The sequence below is a fragment of the Thermobia domestica genome, chromosome 10, assembly GCF_964235325.1.
Source record: "Thermobia domestica chromosome 10, izTheDome1.hap1.1, whole genome shotgun sequence".
In the NCBI taxonomy this organism is placed as follows: Eukaryota; Metazoa; Arthropoda; class Insecta; order Zygentoma; family Lepismatidae; genus Thermobia; species Thermobia domestica.
The window spans coordinates 197,475,484-197,502,278 of NC_137463.1; the positions used below are offsets into that span (position 1 = coordinate 197,475,484).

The 26,795-nt window shown below is 34.7% G+C and overlaps 1 protein-coding gene across 1 annotated transcript in view; it reads left to right on the plus strand.

The window, feature by feature from the left end:
- The first annotated feature begins 375 nt into the window (after nt 1-375).
- LOC145661729 (trypsin-1-like) overlaps nt 376-26,795 on the plus strand; it is a 157,672-nt gene continuing 131,252 nt past the window's right edge. Inside the window, exons 1-2 of the mRNA XM_081727064.1 lie at nt 376-444; nt 11,380-11,416. Of these exons, the coding sequence (XP_081583190.1) occupies nt 376-444; nt 11,380-11,416 (106 nt within the window). The remainder of the gene's footprint in view (nt 445-11,379; nt 11,417-26,795) is intronic.

The following is a 26,795-nucleotide window of genomic DNA, read 5'->3' on the forward strand; positions in this document are numbered from 1 at the left end:
AGAATAATAATGTGAATACAAAATCCATACTTGAACTAACAGAACACTTGCAACACCTGTTACGAATTAAGGCTTTCGCAACTTTTCTGCACTGATAGAGAGCGAGAAAATTAAGTAAAGTATATATTATACTACAATTCATTTATGAAAATAAGGTGTTAATTTAATTTATTACGTGATTGTATCCGAACATAATCCTACTATAAAGAAAGTTGTGCAACCATATTATTTGAAACAAATATTTTATTTCTAGTGTGATTGACTTTTCCATTAAATGCACCTGTTTAAATTGCAATAAAAAATAAGAAAAATATCAAAATAAACATTTTGCTCACTCGATTTGATTACTGAGTATATATAATAACTTGAAACAGAATGCAGAAGTGTCAGTCTCTCAAGATGGAAGGTATTCAAATGTTTCTACTATCACTAACTTTATATCTGGTAAGTCATGCCTTTAATAATTGAACATGCAGCATATACCAATTTAATGTGAATATTACAATATTACAATATTACAATTATTCGGTATATATATATATATATATATATATATATATATATATATATATATATATATATATACCGGTATATATATATATATATATACAGACTGTTCCATAATTCGTGTAATTTCATACACCCCCCACCACACACGCACACACACACACACACACACACACATATATATATATATGTATATATATATATATATATATATATATATATATATAGACTGTTTCATAATTCGTGTAATTTTCTACACCACTGGGAGAAGATGACGTTTTCACACTATTAATATAAAATTTGGCGCTTTTATTGAGAAATATCTGAATTTTTTTGAATTTCTAAAGGAAATAGGAGAAAATTTCTACTTAGGCTCCCTTTTGGGGGTGTAAAGACAAAAGTTCATTTTTCTTATGGGATATTCGATGTTAAATTTCGGAAGCAGTTTTCTCCAATAATTATACGTAAAGATTTTGGGACAAATGAGCTGTATTTGTTACAAAATGCAAAAACACTCATTCACAAAGCTAGTAAAACCGTCACAATTATTATTTTAGGAGGGCCCCCTTTTGGGGGGCAAGGGGCGTAAAAAGGTGAGGGTGATGTGTTACCAAAATCCCAAAATTTATTTTCGGAGTGCCAGTAAACGTCAGATTATTCACGAATGTCAGAATTAATGGTCCAATACTCCTTACATGTAAGAGTGACTGATAATGGGGCTACAGCCCCCTTCAAAAATAAGATTCTTATGTTCCTTGCATGTGTCAGTGACTTATGTGGGGCAATACTCCCTTTCAAAAATAAAAGTTTACCATAAATATCCTCAGTAGAGACATATGAGAAGAAGGTATTTTTTATTAATTAATGTGAAATTTGGCATCATTGTATCAAACAATTATGCGTTTTTGAAATCTGGAATGCTATTTTGGTAGCGCACCGCCTAGGAGAGCACAGGGGGCGAAGCATCAGGTGATGTCTCTTTATAAAAATTCCAAATTTTGTTCCGGAAATGCCACTGAGCGTCAGATTTATCGCAAATGTCTCGGAACTAATATTCTAATGCTCCTTGCATGGTCAGTGACTTATATGGGGCTATAGCCCCCTTTCAAAAATTTAAAAAATCATAAATATCCTTAGTATTGACGTAGGGGAAGGATGTTTTTTTCTCAAATAATTTTGAAACTCGGTGTTGGGTTAGCAGAAAGTTATGCATTTATCAAATCTGGAATATTATTTTGGTAATGTACCTCCTTAGGCGGGCGCAGGGGCTGAAGCATAAGTTATTGGATCTTTATAAAAATTTCAAATTTTATTTTGGAAAATCCAATGCGTGTGTCAGATTGATCACAAATAATACAAAATTAATATTCTGATGCTCCTTGCATGTGCCAGTGACTGATATTGGGCTACAGCCACCCTTCCAAAAATCATATAATTTACGGTAAATATCCTTAGCAGGGACGTACGGGGAGGAGGTAAATATGTTTTACAATTAATGTGTAATATGTCACTATTGTAGAAGAATGTTATGATTTTTATAAAGTTTTGAATCCAGTGTAAATGAATATCGTCAGTCACTGTAACAGATTGAGGATATAGCTTCGTGTTTTGCCATCACTGGAATATAATCAAATAATTTTGCGTTTTTACAAACCAAATTGGTCTGTTCTTATAGCATAAAATCACACACAAAGTCACCAGCATACTTTTTGCACATTTAAGTAAACCAGCTCGAAATAGAACAGAAAATGACAATGGAAAATGCCGCAGGTACCACGAACGAAAATATTTTAATGAGAAGTATTTTTTTTAAATAATTAGAATATTGTTTTCTTTATTCATAGAAAAAGCGTATCTTTTCACTACTTCTTCCACAATAACTGGATGATCCCACTTTCCACGCAGTAGGCTACTCGTATACTGCACATGTAAGCACGTCAGGAAATCGTATACTATAGACACATGGTTGTAGTAAAAACAGATGTCTCTCGAGGAATAAGTATCAGGTTGAGTCAGGCTATACCATAAACCCAAGAAAAGATATTATCCCTTTCTAAAAACAACATCTTTTTGGCTTAGTTGTCATTAACTAAATTGTTTAAAGATTTCATTAATCTAAGTGTAGGACAGATAAAATGAACTTACTTTATTCAGCATGCCCTCGTGAACGAGAAAGACATGAATGAATTAATGCGATTTACTAGAGCCACTGTGAACACCTTCTCCAACATATCTGGATGACTACGCTCTGGACAATTCTTTGTTTTATGTTCCTCAATAAGGAGGAATGGCCGTAATAAAATTCCAGACTCATCCATCATCATAGGTATTAGCGAAAGAGTGTTATTGTATTTTCTAACTAAAAATGCAAATTTACCCATGTCACACTCCCATTAGGCAAAAGAAATTCTGAGTCCACGCCCCTAAAGAAATCCACACATGGGTATTATCTTATTGCCACAAACATTTTTTCTAAAAATAATGCCAAATTTCACATTGTAAAAAAAATGCTTCTGCCAGTAGGTCTTTGCGTAAGAATAATCATATTTATGATGTTTTTCAAAGATAGCTGTAGTAACATATTAGTCACTGGTACATAAAAGCAGTATGGAGTATTAATTCTGTGCATCTTGCAATTAATTTGACACTTATGAGCACTTCCAAAATAAAATTTGGAATTTCTATCTGTCCTCCCCCTATGATCCCAAAATGTACCAAATTACCCTTCGTGCCCTGTGCCCCCTATTGACAAAATAATATTCCAGATTTTTACTATCACAACGCCTAATTTCACATTAACTGACAAAATATAGTTTCTTCCGTAAATATCCCTGCTAACGATATTTATTATAAATTTTTAATGTAACTGTTGAAAGGGGGCTGTAGTTCAATATCAGTCACTGGCACATGCAAACAGCATCGGATTATTAATTTTGCATTATTTGTGATCAAACTGACACACATTGTATTTTCCAAAATAAAATTTGAAACTTTAAAAAGATCCAATAACTTTAGCTTCAGCCCCTGTGCAGCCCTGAGGCGGTACATTACCTAAATAATATTCCAGATTTGGTAAACGCATAACTTTTTGCTAACCCGATGCCGAGTTTCACATTAATTCAGTAAAAAATCATTCTTCCCGTATGTCAATACTAAGGATATTTATCATGTGTTTTATTCAATTTTTGAAAGGGGGCTATAGCTCCATATAAGTAACTGACACATGCAAGGAACATTAGAATATTACTTCTGTGACATTTGTGAATAATCTGATGCTCACTGGCATTTCCGGAACAAAATTTTGAATTTTTGTAAAGATCAATCATCTTATGCTTCGCCCCATGTGTCCCCCTAAGGCGGTGGTTACCAAAATAACATTCCAGATTTAAAAAACGCATACTTTTTTGTTGCAATGATGCCAAATTTCACATTAATTAACAAAAAATACCTTCTTCTTGTATGTCCCTAGTAAGGATATTTATGGTGATTTTCTTATTTTTGAAAGGGGGCTGTAGCCCCAATATCATTCACTCTTACATGTAAGGAGCATTGGAGCATTAATTCTGTGACATTCGTGATTAATCTGACGTATACTGGCACTCCGAAAATAAATTTTGGGATTTTAGTAACACATCACCCACCACCTTTTTCCGCCCCTTGCCCCCCAAAAGGGGGGCCTCCTCAAAATAATGTTCGAGGCGGCATTAATAGCTTTGTAAATGAGTGTGTTTTTGTATTTAGTAACAAATACAACTCATTTGCCCCAAAATCTTTACGAATAATTATTGTAGAAAACAGCTTCCAAAATTTAACATTGAATCTCCCATAAGGAAATTGAACTTTTGTGTTTACACTCCCAAAAATGGGGCTAAAGAGCAATTTCCTCCTATTTCCTTTAGAAATTCAAAAAAATCTGATATTTCTCAATAAGAGTGCCAAATTTTGTATTAATAGTGTGAAAACTTCACCTTCTCCCAGTGGTGTAGAAAATTACACGAATTATGAAACAGTCTATCTATATATATATATGGGGGGGGGGGTAGACAAAAAAATTAAAAACAGTTCAGATTTCCAAAGAGGCATGATCGTCAGTGCCCGTCTGGTTGGAGCTTCAGTGGAACAGTGGTGAACATTATTGGGATATCAAAAGGCACTACGTCCAATGTCACGAGGGCAAAAACAATTCATATTCAAACGACGTCTCCAAAGCGGAACAGTGGTCGAAAGACAACTCTGTCAGATAGGGACCGGAGGGTATTAAAACGTATTGTAGCAGCTGAAAAGAAGACCACTGCAATGAAAATTACGTATGAAACAATTCCGGTCTACACAACCCGCTTTAACCGAAAAAAGTGCGACGGGAACTTCATAAAATGAAGATTCATGGCAGGGCCGCTATCGCCAAACCTCTGGTCACACCAGTAAATGCGAAGACCACAAGGCGTGGACTCATGAACAGTGGAAACACGTAATGATGTCCGATGAATCGATCTTCAAATTGTTTCCAACAACCGATCGTGTTTGCGTATGGAGGCCATTTTGGGGGACCAGGTTCTACGCGTGGCTCAAATATTGTTCCCTGATGGTGATTACATCTACCAAAATGATTTGGCACTCTGTCACGCTGAAAAAATGGTGAAATCATGATTTGAGGAGCATGACCAGGAGCTATCACACCTCCCCTAGGTCCCACAATCATGGAGCCATCAATCTAAACATCATGGAGCCATTGTGGTCTGAGTTTGAAATGCGTGTTTGGTCTCATTCCCCTCCACCAGCATCCCTTAAGGAATTGGAGCATGTTTTGGAGGAAGAATGGTACAAGATTCCACACACCACAATTCAGGAGCTGTATACGTCCATTCTACGTCGGATTCAAGATGTTTTGGTCTCAAAAGGAGGCCCCACACCATACTAGGTTTGATTTTCACACTTTTGCAAACGTTTCGCATTTTTTCCAACTCCTGTATATACCAATATGAGTACTAATTTCTTTACTTAGGAAGTGTTTTTTTTTTACTTATACAGAGAGGCACTTAGTAAAGACTACTAATAATCAGGCTTCATTTCTTTGTAATGGTCTTTCTGTGTGCTTCAATAAACTACAAATAATAAACTTAGAGCACGCGTTTTGTCATTATAGTGATTTTATTATAAGATAGATTTTCATATCAGTAGTGTATGATGATAATTTCAACAGATTTGATGCAGTGGAAATCACATACGGAATGTACACATATTTATATCATTTTAAGACCTAAGTGACCACTAGAAATGAATAAGCTGAATTCGTAACGATGTTTACCACCTGCTGCTTGCTACTCGCAAGGGAGAAGCGCAGCTAAGGGCTAACAGGTGTTGAACTAAAATTCGATATTTAATATTTGTAAAAATGAAAGTAAGATGTATCACCGCGAACTCATCTTATACCAGTGGACTGCCTTTATGACATAATATCTGAGTAGAAAATAAGTAGCGCATAAGCAACATGATCTACCATATTTTCTGTAATATTAATTAACTGAAAGCGCTTATCCTTAGGAGTTAAAGGAGGTTCAATAATTTATTACAAAAATACAATTTATAAGGAACTGTGATAGCTCAATGCGGAGGTTCCTGGCTCCGTAACAGTTCGAACAACGAGTTTTGTAGTGTATAAGTCCGAATTCTTGTATTTGACATGTTCCATCGTATCTTACTTTCTTCATTCATTTCATTCGTTCCCTATTTCAATCGTTTTTCTCTAGAGATATAACTTGTGTTAGAAATTTAGTTTATGTGTGTTGCCTATGGAGATAATTTGATAATAAAAGCAATGAAAAAGATCGTAACGTTGAATTGTATAAATGACCTGAAGTGTAATTTAAAAAATCAGATAATAATAAGCGCATCATTTGGAATAAAGAAATACAATAAAACCGTTTACTCACCTGCATCTGATAGTCAGTACCGGTTTGAGAAAAGGAAGCAGGGACTTTACAGTAAATGTTCAAACCTGCTTTTATGCTCCTCCAGACACAATTTTAAGCGCATTATCATGTTCCGTGAAACGTAACGAAGTACATCCCCAGTAATTGATTCCTCTTCTGTGTCAACGTTCCATTCCAATTGCTCTATAGCTCTGGAGTTGTTTTCGTATATCTTTCCCTTCAAGAAACTGCAAAGAAAAAAGTAAACCGATGCTAAGTGTGGTGAGCGGACAGGCCATAATGTTTTGGAAACTATGCGATCACCAAAGAATCTTGGAATATTTCTAAAGTTTTATTAGACGTATGGCACATGACTTTGTCTTGCTGCAACCAGGAATCTCAATCATTGTCTTTTAATACGATAAATAATTTCATAATTAAGTCTCAATAGACAACGACATCAATAGTTACATTGAAGATGAGAGGATCTACGATAAATCGTCCCTTTATCGCACAGCACACACTCACTTTCTGAAAATTTTAAGCGGGACTTCATGTAAAGCATGTGGATTCTCGCTGGATCAGTATAGAGAAGTGTGGCTATTTTTGTAACTTTCAAATGGAGTGACGCCTCGTTGATGTAAAAGACCTTATCCAATATACCTACACCATTATCTCTAATTAAGGAATGAAACCAATGCCAGTGTCTCACTCGTACTTCATTATCATTTTCCTAAAGCTCTTGTACGGCACAATTCTATTTGAGTGCACTTTCAACTTCTACATGGCTTTGTGAGCGGTAGTTTTAGGTAATCCGAATGGGACGGCAAACTTTGGAACACACTTTCTTATCGAATTTGTCATCCGTACCTTTACATTGTGAAGGGCGTGTGCAGTTATAACTGTAGGTAATCCTGGGTGAGACTTGTCACAAACAGAACCAGTCTCACAAAATCATTGCACAAGGCGCCATATTTTGCTTTTGTGTGGCCTATTGAGTTGGGAAAGTTTTCTTGAAATCTCTCTCTAAGCACTTCATACGAATAGGTTTAAAAACAAAAATAAATATTGTTGTTCTGTTTTCTACGGAGACGGCAATATTACAAAAAAAAAGCAAAAAAAAAAGAAAAGAAAAAGAACTAATGAATGATTAGTGCAATAGAACACAACATACAACGAAATTCGACAAATACTTGAATCTAAGCCACATTCCACTGCGAAGAAAGAGCTATGTATTTTCTCTCCCTCACAAGGGACCAGAGAGAGATTATAAATCGAAATCGAAGATGGTTTATACACTAATCGATAGTACTAATGACGCTTATCACGAAACCGTAATAAAGATTTTCCGGAAGCATATAAACGTATTGTGCGAGTTATATGCATATATAGGGCATTCAGAACATTTGTTTACCCCCTAGAAATCGCAAACAATGAGACAGATAAAAAAACAAGGAAAAACATATATAATCGTTTTAAAAGTACAGTGTATCAAAGCAAAAACTGCTGTCCCAGGGCCACCCGCAGGATACCAGGCGGAGTCGGACTCAAAAATTGCAAATGGTTAGGGATCAGGTAGCATATCGTTAGAAACCTGTTGGAAAATGAAAGAAGACAGAGCATGTCTTGACTCCCTAAAATTCCCTGTGAAAAATAGTGGCCTGCCAAAATGACAGCAAGAACGTCATTGTAAAGTCCATGGTCACCCCCCAAAACCTGAAACAGTGAGACAAGTGCAAAAACAGGAAAATCGTGTATCGTCACTTCAAAAGTACAATAATTGAAAGTAAAAGTAGTTGTCCCAGGGTCCTGCACAGGGTCCAGATGGGATAGTGCTCGAAATTTTCAAACGACATTTTGACATATTGTCCGCCATTTTGCACAGGGAATTTTAGAGAGTCAAAACTTGTTTCGTCTTCTTTCATTTTTCAACAGGTTTCCAACGATATACTACTTGACCCCTAATCATTTGCAGTTTTTGAGTTGGACTCCGCCTGGGACCGTGCGGGTGGCCCTGGGACAAATCTTTTTGCTTTGATACGTTGTACTTGTAAAATAATCAAACACGAGTTTCCCCTTTCGGCATCTGTGTCCTTGCAATTTCTAGCTCTGGAAACGGATTTTCTGGATACCCTGTATATGAAAAAACTCGAACAGTATATCCATTCAGAACATTTTTATTACAATTTCGTGATAAGCGTCATTAGTGTTTTCGATTGCTGTATAAACCATCGTCCACTTCGATGTATGATCTCCCTCTCTTCCCTTGTCAGTACGGATTGCCAGCTGGAGGTGAGAAATATTTTACCGTCCTTTTGCAACATAAGTCGATTTATTATTTTATTGATAAATCACATTGCCCATCATCTGCCGGAATATATTAAGCCTGTGGTAGAAGTTTAGACGGATGTTTCGATTTTGCCATTATGTGCTATTTTATTTTTTTTTCCTCAAAACATAAAAGTTCCCTTTACAACTGTCAACACTGCAAACCAACATCTAAGTTTTGTTCCCCTCCGGTAAATGTTTATGCATACTAAACGTTTAGATGAAGAATTGCCCCGTTTAATTGTTTTCTCTGTTCCAGAAATGGGATTATAAGTAATTTGCTTCTTTCAATTACATTTCTAATAATTTAAACAATTTCTATAATTCAGTGCTATAGTTTGTCTCACAAGCTTTATTATCAAAATATTTCCGTAGACAACACTAACTTTTGCCACAAAGATCGTGTCTCTATCAACCTTCCTTTGAAAAATATACTCGATCAAAATTTTGGGACATTCTCTATTTAAACAGAAGCGCGGACATCTACTTAGATTTGCAATTTTAGTATTTTGGCCTGCTTGATAAAGAAACTTAAAACTTGTTTTAAAACACCATAAGAATGAAATACTGACAATAATTATGTAAATAAAATTTCATTATAGCGAGAATCTCAAACACCCAATAGAGTGTTCCTTTTATTCTTTCCGGTTTATAAGTAATATAGTTATAATTGTGATAAACGAATTGAATTATTTTATAAATGTGATTTTTTTTTACTAAATGTATCTTGCATAATCTTTAGTAATCTTGATAAATAATTAGAAACAATACTATAATTACATTTAAAATTGAGCACCCGAGAGCAATTTCAAATTGAGCATATAAAGATTTTATTGCGAAAACATTCTCAACGACAAAGCTGTGAAAAAGATATACCAACTGTAGCTCTTTTATACATATAGAACCGTCGCAAAATATTTTAAAAACTGAATTATTTCTTGAAAAAATATTATCATTCCAATTTGAGATGCACTTTCTTTTTCACATCCTTCAATATTATAGCAAAGTGTGAGTGCACCCTTAATATCACAAAATTCGAAAAAAATCACGTTATGTGTCTACAATATGTTACATTGTCTACAGTAAATGGTTAGTCGGTAAAGAAAGCACACGATAAATTCAAATGAACGAGGGGGTGTAGTGACTCAGTGGTAGAGCGTTCACCTCCGGTGCTTCGGTTCCCTGATTCGATCCCAGCTTCAACCGGTCGTGTGGACTTTGTGGTGAAAAACGCCGTGCTCATGTGTTTTCTCGGTGTTCTCCCGTTTCCTCACACTTTCTTCATTCCACCCTTTCACTCATCTCTCATCATCACCGTACAATTTAGCCTAACCGGCATATGCGTGGGACGTAAAACTTAAAGATTTCATTTCATTACATTTCAAATGAATGAGAGAGAATTAATTTAAAGGAGGAAAGTCTGGAGGAAGAGGAGTAATATATCGGAGGAGTAAAATACCGTAATATATCACGGATATGATTATTCCTGCCAAAAAACAGACGGAGATAAAACAATGATAATATCACAACAAGTGCGCTAGCGCCACCATAATCATACTAAATTGTTAACATTCAGATGAATAGGTTAAAAGATGGATGTATTGAATAACAAATTAATATAGATTTGATATATAGTACTTAGATGATGCAAGCAGAACTTGGGTCATTTCTTCTAGATATAGAATGAATAGAAAAACTTGCATGTCCGACTGAAATACTTTTACTAAGTAGATAAGGAATGGTATGGAGAAATTATGAAAGCAAATAACTAAAAACAATGTTGTCTGGTCTGTTATTTTGAAGTTACTGTCCCCTTCCGCACTAAGAGTATGTGAGATGAAAATGGTATGCGAACGACATTAGTTACAACATGACCGAACATGGAGCAACATAGAGCTTTAGGCCATTTTTCTCTTCCGATAGTGCTATACCTGGCTAAGCAATTTTCTCAAAGAAGAACAAAACTTCGCAGATGATAATATTGTTTGTCGTGCGCTAAAGAACAATGAAAAATTCATTTTTGTTCCAGAAGAATGTTGTTATTTGGTTTCTACCAAAACCAGTAGATTGTAACTTCTTCAGTTTCATTATTTGCATTTATGTCATCTTATTTCAAAATGACATTTTTCAAAAGCAATTAACTTATAAGCGAATAGAGCACTATAATACTTTTAACTACACGGATAACTTTTCATTGTTCTCTAACTTTCATAGTTGAAACAAAAATTAAATATAAGCGAAAACACTTCCACATATCTTCCGAAAGTAAAAGTAGATGAAGAAATTTAGTCTCTTAGTATCTCCTCCGACCCCATAATTAGATATAAGGTTCGATTAGTTTTTGTAATGGATAGTTTAGTTTTGGACTAAATTATAATATTGTATTCTGTGTAAAGAATAGAATTATACATAAAGAATGTTAAGACATTTTTGTATCACAGAAGTTTTTTGTGTCTCTTTACACTAGACAAAATTTCTTTATTTCGTTAACTTCATTTTAGAAAAATAGAACAATAAACTGATAAAAATTATATGATTTTAAACCTATATCCAACTTCTGTTAAGTTTTTGCCCTTAATTTACATGTAGTGGAAATGAGATGTAATATTAACTGCTATTTAATTTTTTCTCGTAGATTCAGAATGCTGTGGCTAAACCTTATGATGAACCAGGTGAGGTATTCAATCAATCCATAGTGTTTTGTTTAACAATATTGTTTAAGGAAGAAGACGTAAAACATATTTATACCCACGCATCTCTTTTGAATAATAGTGATAATAATAATAATAATTATTATTATTTATTATATCATTAAAGTCTTGAACGTCGAAAATGTGAAATTTAATTACTTATATAAACATTTCTAATGGTTTTCATCTCTGAAATTCACAGTGTATGAGTTGGAAAAGAAAACAATAAAATACGTTTATCCTTCTAAATATCAGGAGAAGGCTATCTTGTGTACTATGTAACACTGAAAGAAAGCACAGATGTATGAGGGATTTGATTAAATTCAGTCATTGTAAAGGAGACAAATATATTTCATAATCTGAAACATGAAAATATAAATTTTCATATGTTTAAATATAGACAAAGGTGAACGGGGATACGAGTATTAACATTGAGGGGTGTCAATTTTTAAAGACAATAAAATAGCACTTAAATAAATGAGTAGTTTCCATATTAAGTGCATGAGTGGATAAAAAACAAGGCATCCTATAAAGTATCTTTTCTGATGATGATTTAGGAAATCGAAACTAGATTGGATGAGAAATGAATACCATGTGCATAAAAGGCTACAAATTAAAACTAAAGCCACTGAAAATTTTATCCTGCGAAAAGCACCAAGTTATTTGTTGGCCAGCTCATTGCAATGCCCAATTATTATGATGAAATCGTTTTACATTTTATGATATTATAAATCACTCTACGTAGTAGAATATATGAGAAGTTTAGTAAAATATTGCTAGGATATTCATACTAATATTCTGCTAAGCAGTATACACGTTTTGATATAGGCTAAAATTTAATTCTATTTCCAGAGTATAGAGATTGAAATATTGAGACACATATAGTTAGCATGTTTCATTCAGTTCAAGAATTGTTTCTTTGCATGTTTCAGAAACCAATTAGTAAAATTTGTTGCACACACTTTTAAATGCACAAACACACATTTGGCACAGGACATATAATTTGTAAAATTAAACTGCATTACATTCCTTTTAGATAGTTCATTACACTTCAATTGTGCACTTATCTCAAACTCATCTTTTTCGCAAACTAAATTGTCGTTACACAGGTGTTACGGGCATTGTTGCTTCTTTTGCGGTTGTCCATCTCCTGACAAACAATCAGACTCAATTAAATATCAAATTGATTTTCTCAGCTTTCAGCAACGTTTATTAGGAATATTTGTTATTTTATATCCTGTTGTTTGTCATTCGTACTACTCAACCGTTCGGATATACTGCATCAAATATTTGATGCAAGACATAATCAGGTACATGTTGTTTTCAAGCTGTACTTACTGAGAATTTGTCAGCAACACTTACATCATTTTTCGTACTGTAATATAGTCCATCTTGATAACTGGGTACTTAATTACTGTGTTACTTGTATTATCGGAATTCATATAATTCAATATTGCCTCAACAAACAAATTAAGTAACTATCTCGATAACTGAGAACATATAAAAGAGTTAGGTTGACTGTCTATTGTGATCTCACTTCTCCAGGTTTTCGTGCAGTATATTTCCTTCCTTTGGTATATTTTGTAGCTTAATATGATGTACTTTCATTGTATCTACTAAACTACATAGTTTGCATTCCTAGTTAGGCCAAATGCTTTTATGAAATGAAGTTGTGACAAATTACTTTTGTATGAGATCAAAATCTAGTCATAGCTATTCATCTTAATGTATATTAAGCACAAGTCTTTCAACCTTAGAAAAGTCAATTTTAGTTTAGTCTCTTACGGTTACCACCAGCTTTTATTTTATTAACACGTCAACATTTCATAGTGTCACAAAAGTCTTTTTACTATTTAAAATAGATCATCGTATAATTATCTCAAGAAATGTCCTATAATAACAATATATACATTTTCTGCACTAGGATCAATTTGAATTGCTAATCTCAAAATATATCAAGGTATTTAATAGTCAATGTTGTGATCGTTAACCATTTACTTGTTAGTTTCGGTCACAGAGTATTTACATAATTGTTGCTGCTGCCATCTAGTTTCTCCATGTAGCATGCATACAATATTTTATATTTAAGCGATTTGTTTTTCTTCACTCTCATATGATTATTTATAGTACACAAACGTCCATTATCACCAGTAGTTCAACCTATTTGTCATCAATATATTTTCGATTACTTAATATTATGTGGTCAAAGCAGTTCGGTACTTCTAGGTAGATTTCTGCCAAAACGGTCTCTACTAACAGCATTATCTATTCTAACGTCTCGAAACTAAATTGAGTAACGTATAAGAGAAATCGTAAAGTCTTAACGACGATTCTTAAAAAAGTAGAGAATAAATAATTACTATAACTTGCCTTATTATAAAAAGGCGAAATTTGTATACTGTCAAAATTGTTCAGACAGCTGATTGTTTATTCGGTGGTACTATATATGTACACGGGCAAAAGTGCATTCACACTATCATTTTTATATCCTGCAACTTTAGGCAACCAACAATACTAGTGAGGTTTGCTGGTTAAGAACTACATAAGGCGTTCTACAAGTGCAAAAGTTTGTTCAAAATATGTCAGCGTAACAAACAGCCAAAAAATTAGGTATAATACACCGTTTAATATCTACAGAGCGATTTATATCATGAGAAAGTCACAAATAGATCTTATTTAACCTTGGACATACCAAGGAAAAATCAATGTTGTTCAAACATTCATTTTATTTTACAGGTTACAGTATTTTGTAAAGTATCTAAATCTTTTACATTATTCGTTTCTACGTTACCTTCACGTTTGTTAGTTATCAGTTTTAAAATCTTTAGTAAAGCTTTATGAAAAAAAAATTAGGTGGATGTGTTTTCACTTACATCGAAAACCACTACATCAATAGTAAACGCCATATGTATCAAACATGACAAACAGTCATATTTTGTGTGCACATGAGTTTGAGTAATTTAATCCCAAATAAATAATACAATCATACTTTTATTAGAAGCATAATCGATATCAAAACAATACGAGCACTTTATTGTAATACGCCGTAATATATCACTCACTTTGCCTTGCTATACTCTAAGTAATCCAGAACTCTAACTTTGTAAAGAAGAATAGAAAAAACTGAACTAAAACATTAACAAATATGAATATCGATGAATGGCTCGGATAATATTTCAATTGCAGATATCTCCACTCTCTATCTCTCGGTTAACATGTGCTTGATTCTTGTATCTCATCCAAGATAGAGACCTTTGAGTGAAGAGAAGTCATCACACAGCTTGCGAGAACAAATTAAAGTTAAGTGTTTAATTGACTTACAGTGGATTTGGACTCACGAGCCCACGACTTGTAAACTAGTACCTATAACACCTTGGCTATTCTTTCACTACCGCCGATATCTCCTAACTTGAGAGTTGTGTCATGAAATGATGGTCCGAGGGAGAAAGAATGGAAACAAAAGTTTGATTTTAAAAATAAATACAGAAACTTTCTGTTTGCGAAACGTAGGGTTAAGTAGCAAAATCTCAGAGAGGACAGGCCTTTAAGCCTTAGAGTACCAAGCCTAAAAAGTCACGTAAAATACTAAACCTGGGTCGCTTTGACTCAGGCGATTTGTTTGTTAAAAATATCAATTTTGATTCAGAGAGTTAAAAATCTGTAACGTACAATAAAATGGGGAATGTACCAGATCGTTCTTTATGTTACAGTAAGTTTTCTACGCTCTATACACTCAGTGGCTGCTCGTGACAATTTCAAACTATACCCGAATTATAGCGTTGTAACATTACAAAATTTATTCATAGATATATGGTGTCTTTGTTAGGAGTAATCCCTGTCACCCATGGTATTTTGATTACACCTGACAGTCCTTGCAGAGGTGTTCGTTGGTGCAGTGTGCTTTGCAGACAAACTTGTGGCAGATTGCACACTTTTGAGAGAACTTGTCATTTCCTACACAATACGCCATCTGCCCCGTTTCTTAGCTTGATGTGTGTGGCAAGTTGTAAATATTTTATTTTGTATTTGCTACTGTGAAATATTCCAAGGACTGCAAAACGTCAGAAAATAGAGATATTTGTAATATTGAATCAAGCTAGTATCATTTATAAACATAAAATAGTGCTGGGTCTAATAGACCCAACAACAGTGTTAGTGTAACACAATTTGACAACAGCAGTTAAGGGTTAAATGAACGCGTTCCATGAATGAAATAGTTCATGGTAGTATATTTAGAATGTGGGCAATGTATATTTTTAATACAGATCAAAGTTGATTCGACAAATAAATATATTAGGGCAGGGCACTTGCTATTAAATTTTTCAAAGGAATGTATTTTAGCATAGGATCAACGACAGAAGCTACGTACTCGTATATGATGAGGCTCATTATATCAATGGATTGGATACTGTTGTCACCATTATTTCTTATAATATTCGCCAAACCTACAGGAAAACTCCTTGCAAAGATGGATGAAATCCCTTCGAATATCAGGACACTTGCTAGAAAATCAGCAAATATGTGCAAGGAAGATTTGAAGTTTTTTCTTCTTGAGGTATTTTGGCCACATGTGCACGATAATACCATCTTGCTATTGGTTGATTCGTGGTCTTATAGCGAAAATGATAAACTGGTGCATTCCACTGTTCCTGATAATATTGAGTTTCACAAGGAAATGATACCCCATTAATGTCCCTCTCCGAGCGTTTACGCTTCCAATTTATTGCTCCCCGATTGGCCAATTTCATTAAACACGCCTTCTACATGGCTGGATATCTTGAAGAACATCTGGAAAAATTCCAGACTACAATGTCCTTTTGTTTTAATTATGAAACGTCATCGGACTGTCAGCAGCATCAGTGAAATAATCTATGTATGATCTGTTGTGGATATTGTGAACAATTCTTATGCTTTCATTACACTGTTATGATACTCTTTACATCAACTGCCCTTCATAGATTGGTATGTACCTTTATGAGTATACTTTCTTAAGTAATGCTATACGTTATTTTGTTACAGGAAACAGTATTTCGTAATTATACCTGTCATTCGCAGTCCTCCTTTGTATCGGTGTTTTAACATTACGAGAATTATCCATTTTTAACGCTGCAGTATTATCAGCACTTTGCATGTGCAAATACTCTTTGTACTCTTTTCATAAATGTGCATCCTGTGCCAACATGTTGCAGACGGTTTCAAGCATACATATATCCTTTCCCACACACTCATTAGAACATTCTGATACTTGTCGCTTTCTGCAAGTATTTACGGAAGGCTATTTGGCTTGTTTCTTGTCAATGCATCAAACGGCAAAAATATTATTCCGACGTTAGTTCAAATATGCTCTCGCGACTTTCTTGTATGTTAGTTCTCAACCAACAATAGAGTTACTACAGAATGGTTAAAATCAATGAATTCCAGGTCAGTGCTATTTGATATGTCACATGACCTACTTTCTTTTTCCCACTGTGATTCCACATTCAAGATTACAGCTTTCAATATGGTGGCCATGATGTTCATATTCGCCAACACAGAGCAGATGTCATCATCCACTACTAAACATTGATCTTCATTTCTGTTGCCATTCATGCACAGAACTTGTGTGTTGTTGAGCCCTACGATTGGCAATATTTCTTCCTGCTCTCATGCTTTTCTATGTTGCCCTCAGTCGCTATAAATTTGCATATGCACATAGTTTCACGCCTGTTTTACATATCATACATATCTTTCGATAACTCGAGTACTAGATTCGGACTCTTACCTGGTAAGTAGCAAATTGTTATAGTTCCCATAATAATATTTAAAGATGAGAAATGCCAACATTTGCTTAAGTCGAGGTGTAAATTCAGCATAAAGGTTCTCTGTTAAAGACAATGAAGTATGTTTAATAATCTCAAAAGACCTAGGTCTTAAAGGTCATTTCTATATTGAAATGCCTCTTTATTTTATTTATTCCGTATGTTATGAACATAAGGATACCAATAAGTTTCTAGTACAAAATTTGGAAATTAATCTCTTAATTCGAAAAGTGAAATAGTGCATCAGTGTTTCTTAAAGTTTCGCTGCTAAAGATGGAAAGGCAATCATTTCTACACTAAGCTAATAATCTTTTATTTAAAAAAAATACTTATAAGAAGATTTGCTAATGGAGGAACTGTATCATTCGATGTATAATCTCTTGATTAAAAATAAAGAAATATATGTATAAGCATTTCTTTCTGCTTTTAAGAAAAAAAGGGAAGATGCTTCACAATTATTGATTTTTCTTTCATTAGATGGAAAATACTCAATACGAGAAATATTTAAGTGGACGTATGCTCTTCAGTACACAATATGATCATTAAAGATATGTGATTTCCAAATGTGTAGAATCTTTAATGTAAAAAGTTAAAATTTCAAAAGTATGAACATTCTAGTTGATTCCTTCAGTACGAGAATGGACATTTCTGTTAAAATTGACATAATTTAATGGTCATTAGTTTTCTTCTATTGTCATTCCCAATCGACAAAATACTACATAATCATTTTATAACATGAACTTGTTTCCATTGCTTCCTTAGTCAAGAGACATATTACAAAGGGAACAAAGATTTTGTGTAATAAGTATATTCTAATGTGGAATTAATTTTTTTTACATTAACACATGGGATGTTCTTATAAATAAATTGAAGACAATTCATTTACAACTGTACCTTTTGTAGAAAGGATCCGACTCCGAAGGAAACAATTGTACACAGCTAAATGACGTATTTTATCCACTACACAAAACACACTTGACTCTCCTTCTTTTCTGTTTGCTTTGGTTGGTACTCTGGTGTCATTCTATCCTCTAAAGCTTTGAATCTGGCATCACGCAGTATTAAAGTTTTGATTTTTATAATTTTCCTGACTTATTTAAGTATTGACTTTATATGCATCTTGTATATTAACTTAGCTGTATTGCCCAGATAGTTTCATTTCATTAGAAATATGGTATAGGTACTTATTATATAGCCAGTAGATAGAGCTGCAATACTTATGCAAGCTGTTATCAATTGTTTGTACGTAAGATTTCTTACATAATCTATCAGCCTTTTGTTTAGAATGCTTCTGCTAACTTATTTCCCTTGTTCGAACAAAGACTGCGACAGAATAGTTACAATAAAGTTCTCATATATATCAGGCATACTATGAATGGCGCCTACGAGCTACAGATCACTATTCTATAGGTCAAAATAAAGCAAAAATGTTATATAATTTAATGCCCTCCGGAGCCTCCTTCAGCCGCTATGGGAAATCAAAATTTCACAATGTGGCAACTTGGAGCCATTAGCATTATTCAATGAATTCAACAAGCAGCTGAATCGATTGCTAGACTAAAAAGGTGGTGAAAGTTTGAATCAATATCGAATTTAGCTGCCATCTGGAAAGAATCTATGTAAATATTTGATGGACTGGTAGACCTAATCTATGGTTCTTTATTTGAGACGTTGCCACATAATGCAATTGTGCCTCCAAACGAGGACTCGAAAGGTACACATATATATATCTTTTGCTTTATGTTGATTTTCAGAATACTATTCTGTGGTCTGTGGGCGCCATTTTCAGAACGGCCCATACATATATATATATATATATATATATATATATATATATATATATATATATATATATATATATATATATATATATATATATATATATGCATCTTCCGCTGTTGCTTATATTTTGTGACTAGGTGCAATGTACAGTGCCCGGTTACATTTTTTGTGCAATTTGGGTTAGTTCTCAGTTTCAACGCAAAATGGCATCTATGTCTAGTAGAAGATTAACTACCAAGAAATTGTGTGAAGAAGATTTTGCCCGATTTGTAAGTGAGAGTCCTGATGAAAGTGTACTCTCGAAAGGTAGTAGTAAGAATACATCATCAGGATCTGAAATCTACAGTGAGAATGAAGCTAATCATGATTCATCTGTTAGTGATACCGATACACTTTTTAGTGCAAACGACACAATTCGTAGCAAAACCCCTCCTCCATCACGGAAACCAGCAAAGGATATAATAAAGTTTTCTCCAGATGTTTCGAAGGGAGAGAAAACAATACGTCCTAATGTTTCGTTTGACTGTTTCATTTCAAGTAAATCTTGAATGAAATTTTACACTATAGAAAATTCGAGGGTTGAAGGGAAGCCACATTGAAACGAAAAGAGTGGAAAAATGTGGTTTGGTTCGCATTCTGTTACTAGCAAGAGTAGAAAAAAAGCTGGAATGAGCCAATCAGAGAACTGTTACAATCTATAGAATCAAACCAATATTCCATGCCACCATTCCTATCAACAGGTTTCAAGACATAAAGAAAGCCTTATGATTTCCTGATAAACGTACAAGGCAAATCCGTGTTGAAAATGATAAACTAACACCTATTCGCTTTGAGTGGGAAATATTTCTGGGAAACTGTAGGGAAGTGATTGTTCCGAGTAAAGAACTTACTGTAGATGAACAGCATGTGCCATTTCGAGGTAGGTGTATGTTCATTCAATACATGCCAAGAAAACCTTCCAAGTACGTGATAAAAATAATTTTTTTATGCGGCATTCAATCATCATATGCCGTTGGCGGTTTTGCATACGCAGGAAGAAATCCAAAAGAAACAAAGTTGGAAAGAAATCTGGGAATGAATATAGTCAAAGACCTCTGCAAAATAATTTCTGAAAATATTACTATGGATAATTTCTTTGATAATGTTGATCTGGCTGATTATATGCTACAACAATGACTTACGATTATGGGAACACTAAGGAAAACGAACACGACATTTAAATGGAAATAAGAGTGTCATTTCATAGGGAAGTAGAGTCATCAATGTTTGCATTCAAGCAAAATATTACTATCACAAGCTAAGTGGAAAAGAATAAGAAAATAGTGATTTTGATAAGAACCATGCATCATGATAAGGCAGTTGATGAAAATAGCCACAAAAGAAACTCAGTAATTATGGCAGTTGTGTTATGGGGCAAGAAGTTTTAGACTATACATGCAAACGACAAACTAGAAGGTGTCTCTTTGCTCTCTGGTCAAATATGATTCATGTGCCATCAATAAATAGTCACATTGTTTTCAGGATGCAGAGTCCAAATTACTAGGAAAACAAGAAAGACGATCGTCGATTATTCTTACAGGTACTGGCAGAAAAAATAATGAAACCCCAGATGATTCTAAGATCACCTGTCACTAGCAAAAATTGATGCGTTGATGATATATGGATCTGAAAAGTATCAGCAAGTGAAAAAGAAGCAAGACAAATGGCAAAAAGAAGATGTGTATATTGCCATTACAGTATTCATAGACAGAGTGCATTGGCATGATGCGAGGGTGCGAAAAGCATTTGCAAAGAACACAGTAAAATTATTTGCAATTCATGTTCTTTGTAAAAACATTTTTTTCTCAAAACTGATAAATAATGATGTCACTTGCATACAAGAATATCAGTAATTGCGTAAATATTGCTGTTTTGATCAGCAATATGATTCACGAAGTATGTACAGAATCTTAAAATAAAGTACAAAATTATGAAGTAAATGAGTAAATTGAAAGAAGTATATTTGAAGAAAATATTTATTATGGCGTGTTCTTTTTTAATTTTCTACTAATTGTAATATATATATATATATATATATATATATATATATATATATATATACAAACAATTGTAGACACTGTTTTAAAACTTTTTATACATATGAAAATACCAATTGTTAATATATTGTGTAATAAATTGAGCGATGATAGGGCCCGCAATTAGTAATTTCCATGAAATTTCCAATAAATCTTATTCAACTCTTTATATAACATACAGGGAGTCGGAGGCCCTGCATAAGCATTAGCGTATATTTTCTGAACCATGCGGACAAGGGTTAATTGAATGTTGAAGCACAAGCTTGGTTTGCACTGCCATCTCTTATGTTGATATTAGACCCCCTCCTAATGTTGTATAACCACGTTTAATCATTAAGCACCATCGAACAAAATGAAATTGTAAACTGAAATTGTAATATTCCCCTTCAACGTCAAAGGACGCAATATTGACATGCGGCTTAGTTCGAATGCAGCAGATTGATCAATTTCGAAGAAACGGAGATGCCACTTCATGACATTCCAACTTATTCAAAGTATAGGCCCTCTAATGGTGATTTATGTGTGGAAACAGAATTCAAGAAGATCGCACTGAGTAATAAACTTGTACTAAGCCACGTAATCAGATATCACATAATGACCGCCATCTTGTCGACATAAGAGTAACGGAACACAACTTTGTGCAGTGTTTGCTTCGATTATATGGACGGGTGTGGACTTCTGTGCTTCGATTGTATAAAGCAGTCTGCTGCAGATGGACTAGTGGGGCCAACGATATTGCGCCAGTTTTCATTCACCAGTTACGACAAGCGCTCGAGACTGCAATGATCTCGTGAATATCCAAGCTGGTATCCTCAGTTGAGAATTGTACTAGATTTGACTAACACCGCTTCAATCCATAATACAATGAGACCAGCATATATTTTAGACACTATCCTCAAAAATATAATATTTCATCCTTAATAGATGATCAGAAAACAAACCTAACTATCATTGTCATTCGCTACGTCATGCATTCTCGTCTGCTGCATATTATGCACAATCTGAGAAGTTCCCATACTAAGAAATGTTTATTAGCAGATACACTGCTCTCCTTCAAACAACGCTTTATGTCATATTTTAGAAAAAAGAAATACTGAATCGCATATGTAAAGGAGATTGCATTTACCTCTTCGAACTACGATTTACACCATTGCTTTTCTGGTCTGCATGTTATTTTGGCATATTTCCGTCGAAACGTCCATATATGTTGCTAAGGGCTTTCTTCCTAGAGTGCTACATGAATCTATGGTAATGATTTGTAGAATCGCTACAAATAGCTTGGAGTGATACAAGTTGGGATTGTATCCAACTCTGTCTGATTCGTGGCACAAGTAGAAACTTTGATTCCAGTATATGGGGCGCTTGACTACATTGGACTATTAAGTCAAATATGAAGTTTATTCTTAATCGTAATCATTCGTATATTTATGTAACTACTCAGTATGTATTTCATTTTAATACCATCTCCTTCTTGGTATTGTTCTACTCAAAATTTGCTGTGAATATGAGATGAGAGATACATCAGCAAGGGATAAATCTAATATACAAGTTCTGTTGTATATGCGTCATAAAGACGAAATTAGGAATATATGTAGGTTCTTCAGTGAGACATGTAATTTAAGGAAGCTTATTGTCTGAAAAGATTACAATTCCTTGGAATAATTCAGAATTTCGAAAAATCGCCAACTGATTAAAGATTCAATTTTTAATATTTAGGTTGAGAGTGATGTTGTGTAACCAAGAATTCCAGAAGGTCATGTAGTGTATCTTACACAATGTAATTGATTTCCAATTGTGAAATAAATGAAGCAGCACATGTTGGTAATGCTGCGAATAGGAATTAACAGTTACTAGAGAATTGTAAAAACATTTGGCTTTGAATAGTTGCTTATTGCGTGTTTCAAATGATAAGCAGCATAGCTTTGAGTTGGATTCACGTGGTGTCCAATTAGCTTTGAGCGGTGTTGACAATTCGCGAAAAGCAGTTCTGTACGCTGCCTTTTCGCGCCACTGCGAATCTTGACAATAGGCGCTAATTGGAAATATTGTATTAGCGCACCAACTGCAAAGTAGAGGAAAGAATTACGAACACATACGTGAAAACTACAATCTTTTATGTCAACTGGTTGCCCTGATGCAAACCTTTAAAGGTTTCCATGTAATACAATTAGTAAAACGAGCGTTGTCTTCCGTCTAATTTCTAGTGGACTTTTCTTCAATTTGGAAATAGAGCTCAACTTTTATTACAGGATAATCGCAGGTGTGACCAGCAGGTTCTTCTAGGGGAACATTACTTTCAGGGGAGGAAAGCTTTTCACACAATAAAAACAGACCAAATGAATTCTTTCAGAATATGAGAGCATTTTAACTCACCATACATACTATACAAATATTATATTATCACGATGCTACCTTTTCAAAAGACGAATCTTGACAGTAGTGAAGTTTTTAAAATCGGATTGTAAGAAAAGAATCAATAAGCTATTCATAAGAAAAGATATGCTGATTACAGCAGCCTGTTTATCTGACTTTGTGTTTATGTTGGTTAAAATAGTAAAGGAAAAAAAAACTCGAAGAAAGTATCAACTCCGATATTGTTATCCAATAATATAGTAGTGAGTGCATATGGTGTGCGCCCAGTTAGGGAAACGAGAATATAAAGCATATGATTAATTTTAGTTGTTTTAATTAGGCACAGAAACCGTATTGATGATGTTTGATTTTTTTAAAAATTCAATATTTTATAATAAACCTCCCTCATATGCATTAACTATTAAACACGTTTATTAAGCATATAGCAGACGTACCACATTTTGGAGCTGAAAATAGTTTGGAAATACAGGGACCCCTCTTTCCCTATATCTACATGCCTTTGCAATTTGATTCACACACAAATATATATATATCGGGTGTTGCAAAATAACTGTTACAACTATTGGGAGGTGACTCCTACCACTGAGACAAGAAAAAAGTTCTCTTGAACTTTCGGCTATCGGACATAGTTTCGCATCAACAGGGTGCCGAAAGCGTGGGAAATGACTTTCGGACGCCAATAGTTCGGGAACTATCTAACGTAAAGAGGGCGGGTAAAAAATTCACTGAAGAAGTCATTCCTTCTGTATTGAATTTTGCATGTTTCACAATCCTACCATGCATGCGCAAGGGATTCCCCAAAGGAACGTAGAGTGTCCCGAATAATCTGCCAAATGAAAATTGCTCTAAATGAATATGAATTGATAGGGTTTCTACCAGGTAACAATAATTCATTTGCATTAAGTCGATATCTGGAACAAATACAAAATGGCGGACACCTTCATGCCCGTAGTGTGTGGTTGCATAATCACTATGTTCGGATGCTGGCCAACAGTTACGTTCTGAGTATTAAGTGTAGTGAATTTGTTCTCAAATGCTCTAGAAAGATATCTGGAGTGTCGATAGAGCAAAACAGATGAAGCAGGGTAATTCACATGTGTGGAAACAACGAAAAATGCCCAGACTCATACTAAGTAAACGTGAGTTCAAAGCCTCAAAAATATAAGGATTAGGGTCAAGAACATGAAAGCCATTTCCAATTCACCAATAATATTCCCTCAATCCGATGCAATATGATGGGCATGGCTGTATACGAATAAGAATGCAACTGATTCCAAGTTGTGCAAGGGAATCACAAAGAAACTGGATAAACTAAATGAATGTCACTAGTGGGATCGCATGATCGACATTGTAATATGGCCAATGTGTGTGGTCATATTAACATGTAGCTAGTGGACAAATGTCAACAGGTCCCACTACTGCTGGGACACCGTCCCTCGTGCGAAAAATAGGAAAATAACAACTCGGGTCTTGAATCGGAGGCCGTGGGCTCCCAGTAGGATGGAAACTGCGACCACGCGAGCAAAAGAGAGCGCTCTAGCCCTGAGTCTTCGAGGTGCCTCACTTTCTCTGTATTCATTTCTTTGAGGAGTACCCACTTTGTTTGGCAAGCGCTCTTGTACAGCCTCCCGACATGCTTGTGTGTTTCATTTTGTTACTCCTACTGCACAGTTGTAAACAATCAGAGCTTTAAGACGTTTCTTACTATTTCTCATGTCATTTTACTTTCCATATGTATGGTGTGCAGCTGTAGTGTTACATGTGCGAAATTTGTTCATTTTCGTCTTTGTCTTGGCATGTGCACTATGTGTAAGTTACGAATTTCTGGAGGTATTTTCCTATATTTGAGTACGACATGTGTCCCAGAAGTGGGACATGATACAAGTTTCTTATCTTCACGCTCTATCAGAATTTGAACCATGGATTAAGATATTTCTTTTCATATGTGTCGACTGTGGGACAATGTCCCAAACAAAGAGGGACATTGATGCAACCGTGTTCTAGTTACGTTCTACCAAAAGTGCACCACATGTAATAGCGGAATGTACAACGTTATTTTCCTAGTTTTCGCACTTGGGACGGTGTCACAACAGTAGTGGGACATGTTGACGTTTGTCGATCAGCTACATGTTGATATGACCACACACATTGGCCGTATTGCAATATCGATCATGCGATCCCACTAGTGACATTCATTTAGTTTACCCAGTTTCTTTGTGAGTCCCCTTGCACAATTTCAACTTGGCCTGAGTTGTTGCATTCTTATTCGTATGCAACCATGTCCATCATATTGCATCAAATTGAGGGAATATTATTGGTGAATTGGAAATGGCTTTCATATTCTTGACGCTAATCCTTACATTTTTAGGGCTTGAACTCACGTTTACTTAGTATGAGTGCATTTTTCATAGTATGAGTCTGGGCATTTTTCGTTAAGTGTTTCCACACATGTGAATCACCCTGCTTCATCTGTTTTGCTCTATCGACACTCCAGATGTCTTTCTAGAGCATTTGAGAACAAATTCACTACACTTAATACTCAGAGCATAACTGTTGGCCAGCATCCGAACATAGTGATTATGCAACCACACACTACGGGCATGAAGGTGTCCGCCATTTTGTATTTGTTCCAGATATCGACTTAATGCAAATAAATTATTGTTACCTGGTAGAAACCCTATCAATTCATATTCATTTAGAGCAATTTTCATTTGGCAGATTATCCGGGACTCCCTACGTTCCTTTGGGGAATCCCTTGCGCATGCATGGTAGGATTGTGAAACATGCAAAATTCAATACAGAAGGAATGACTTCTTCAGTGAATTTTTTACCCGCCCTCTTTACGTTAGATAGTTTCCGAACTATTGGCGTCCGAAAGTCATTTTCCCAAGCTTTCGGCACCTTGTAGATGGGAAACTATGTCCGATAGATGAAAGTTCAAGATAACTTTTTTTCTTGTCTCAGTGGTAGGAGTCACCTCCCAATAGTTGTAACAGTTATTTTGCAACACCCGATATATATGCCTAACATCGTAAGAATAAAGTATAGAAGTTCGTAATGTTGGTTTGAAATTTACTTCAAGATTGATTCTTCTTTATTCGGCAGAAGAAACGCAATATGTTTTCTCTTTCTTTTTTCTTTCACGTTTCATTACCTTGTTACATGCGACTTTTATTTCCTCTTTTCTCCTCTAAAAGGGATTAAAAGCATCAGGCGTCTGAATGGTGTCATAAATGATCGTAACCCAAAACAAACTCGAGCATATCGAGTTGCTTAAAAATCAGACGGATTGATTTTGTTACACCTACACCAAGCCCAAGAGTGTTATTTGTA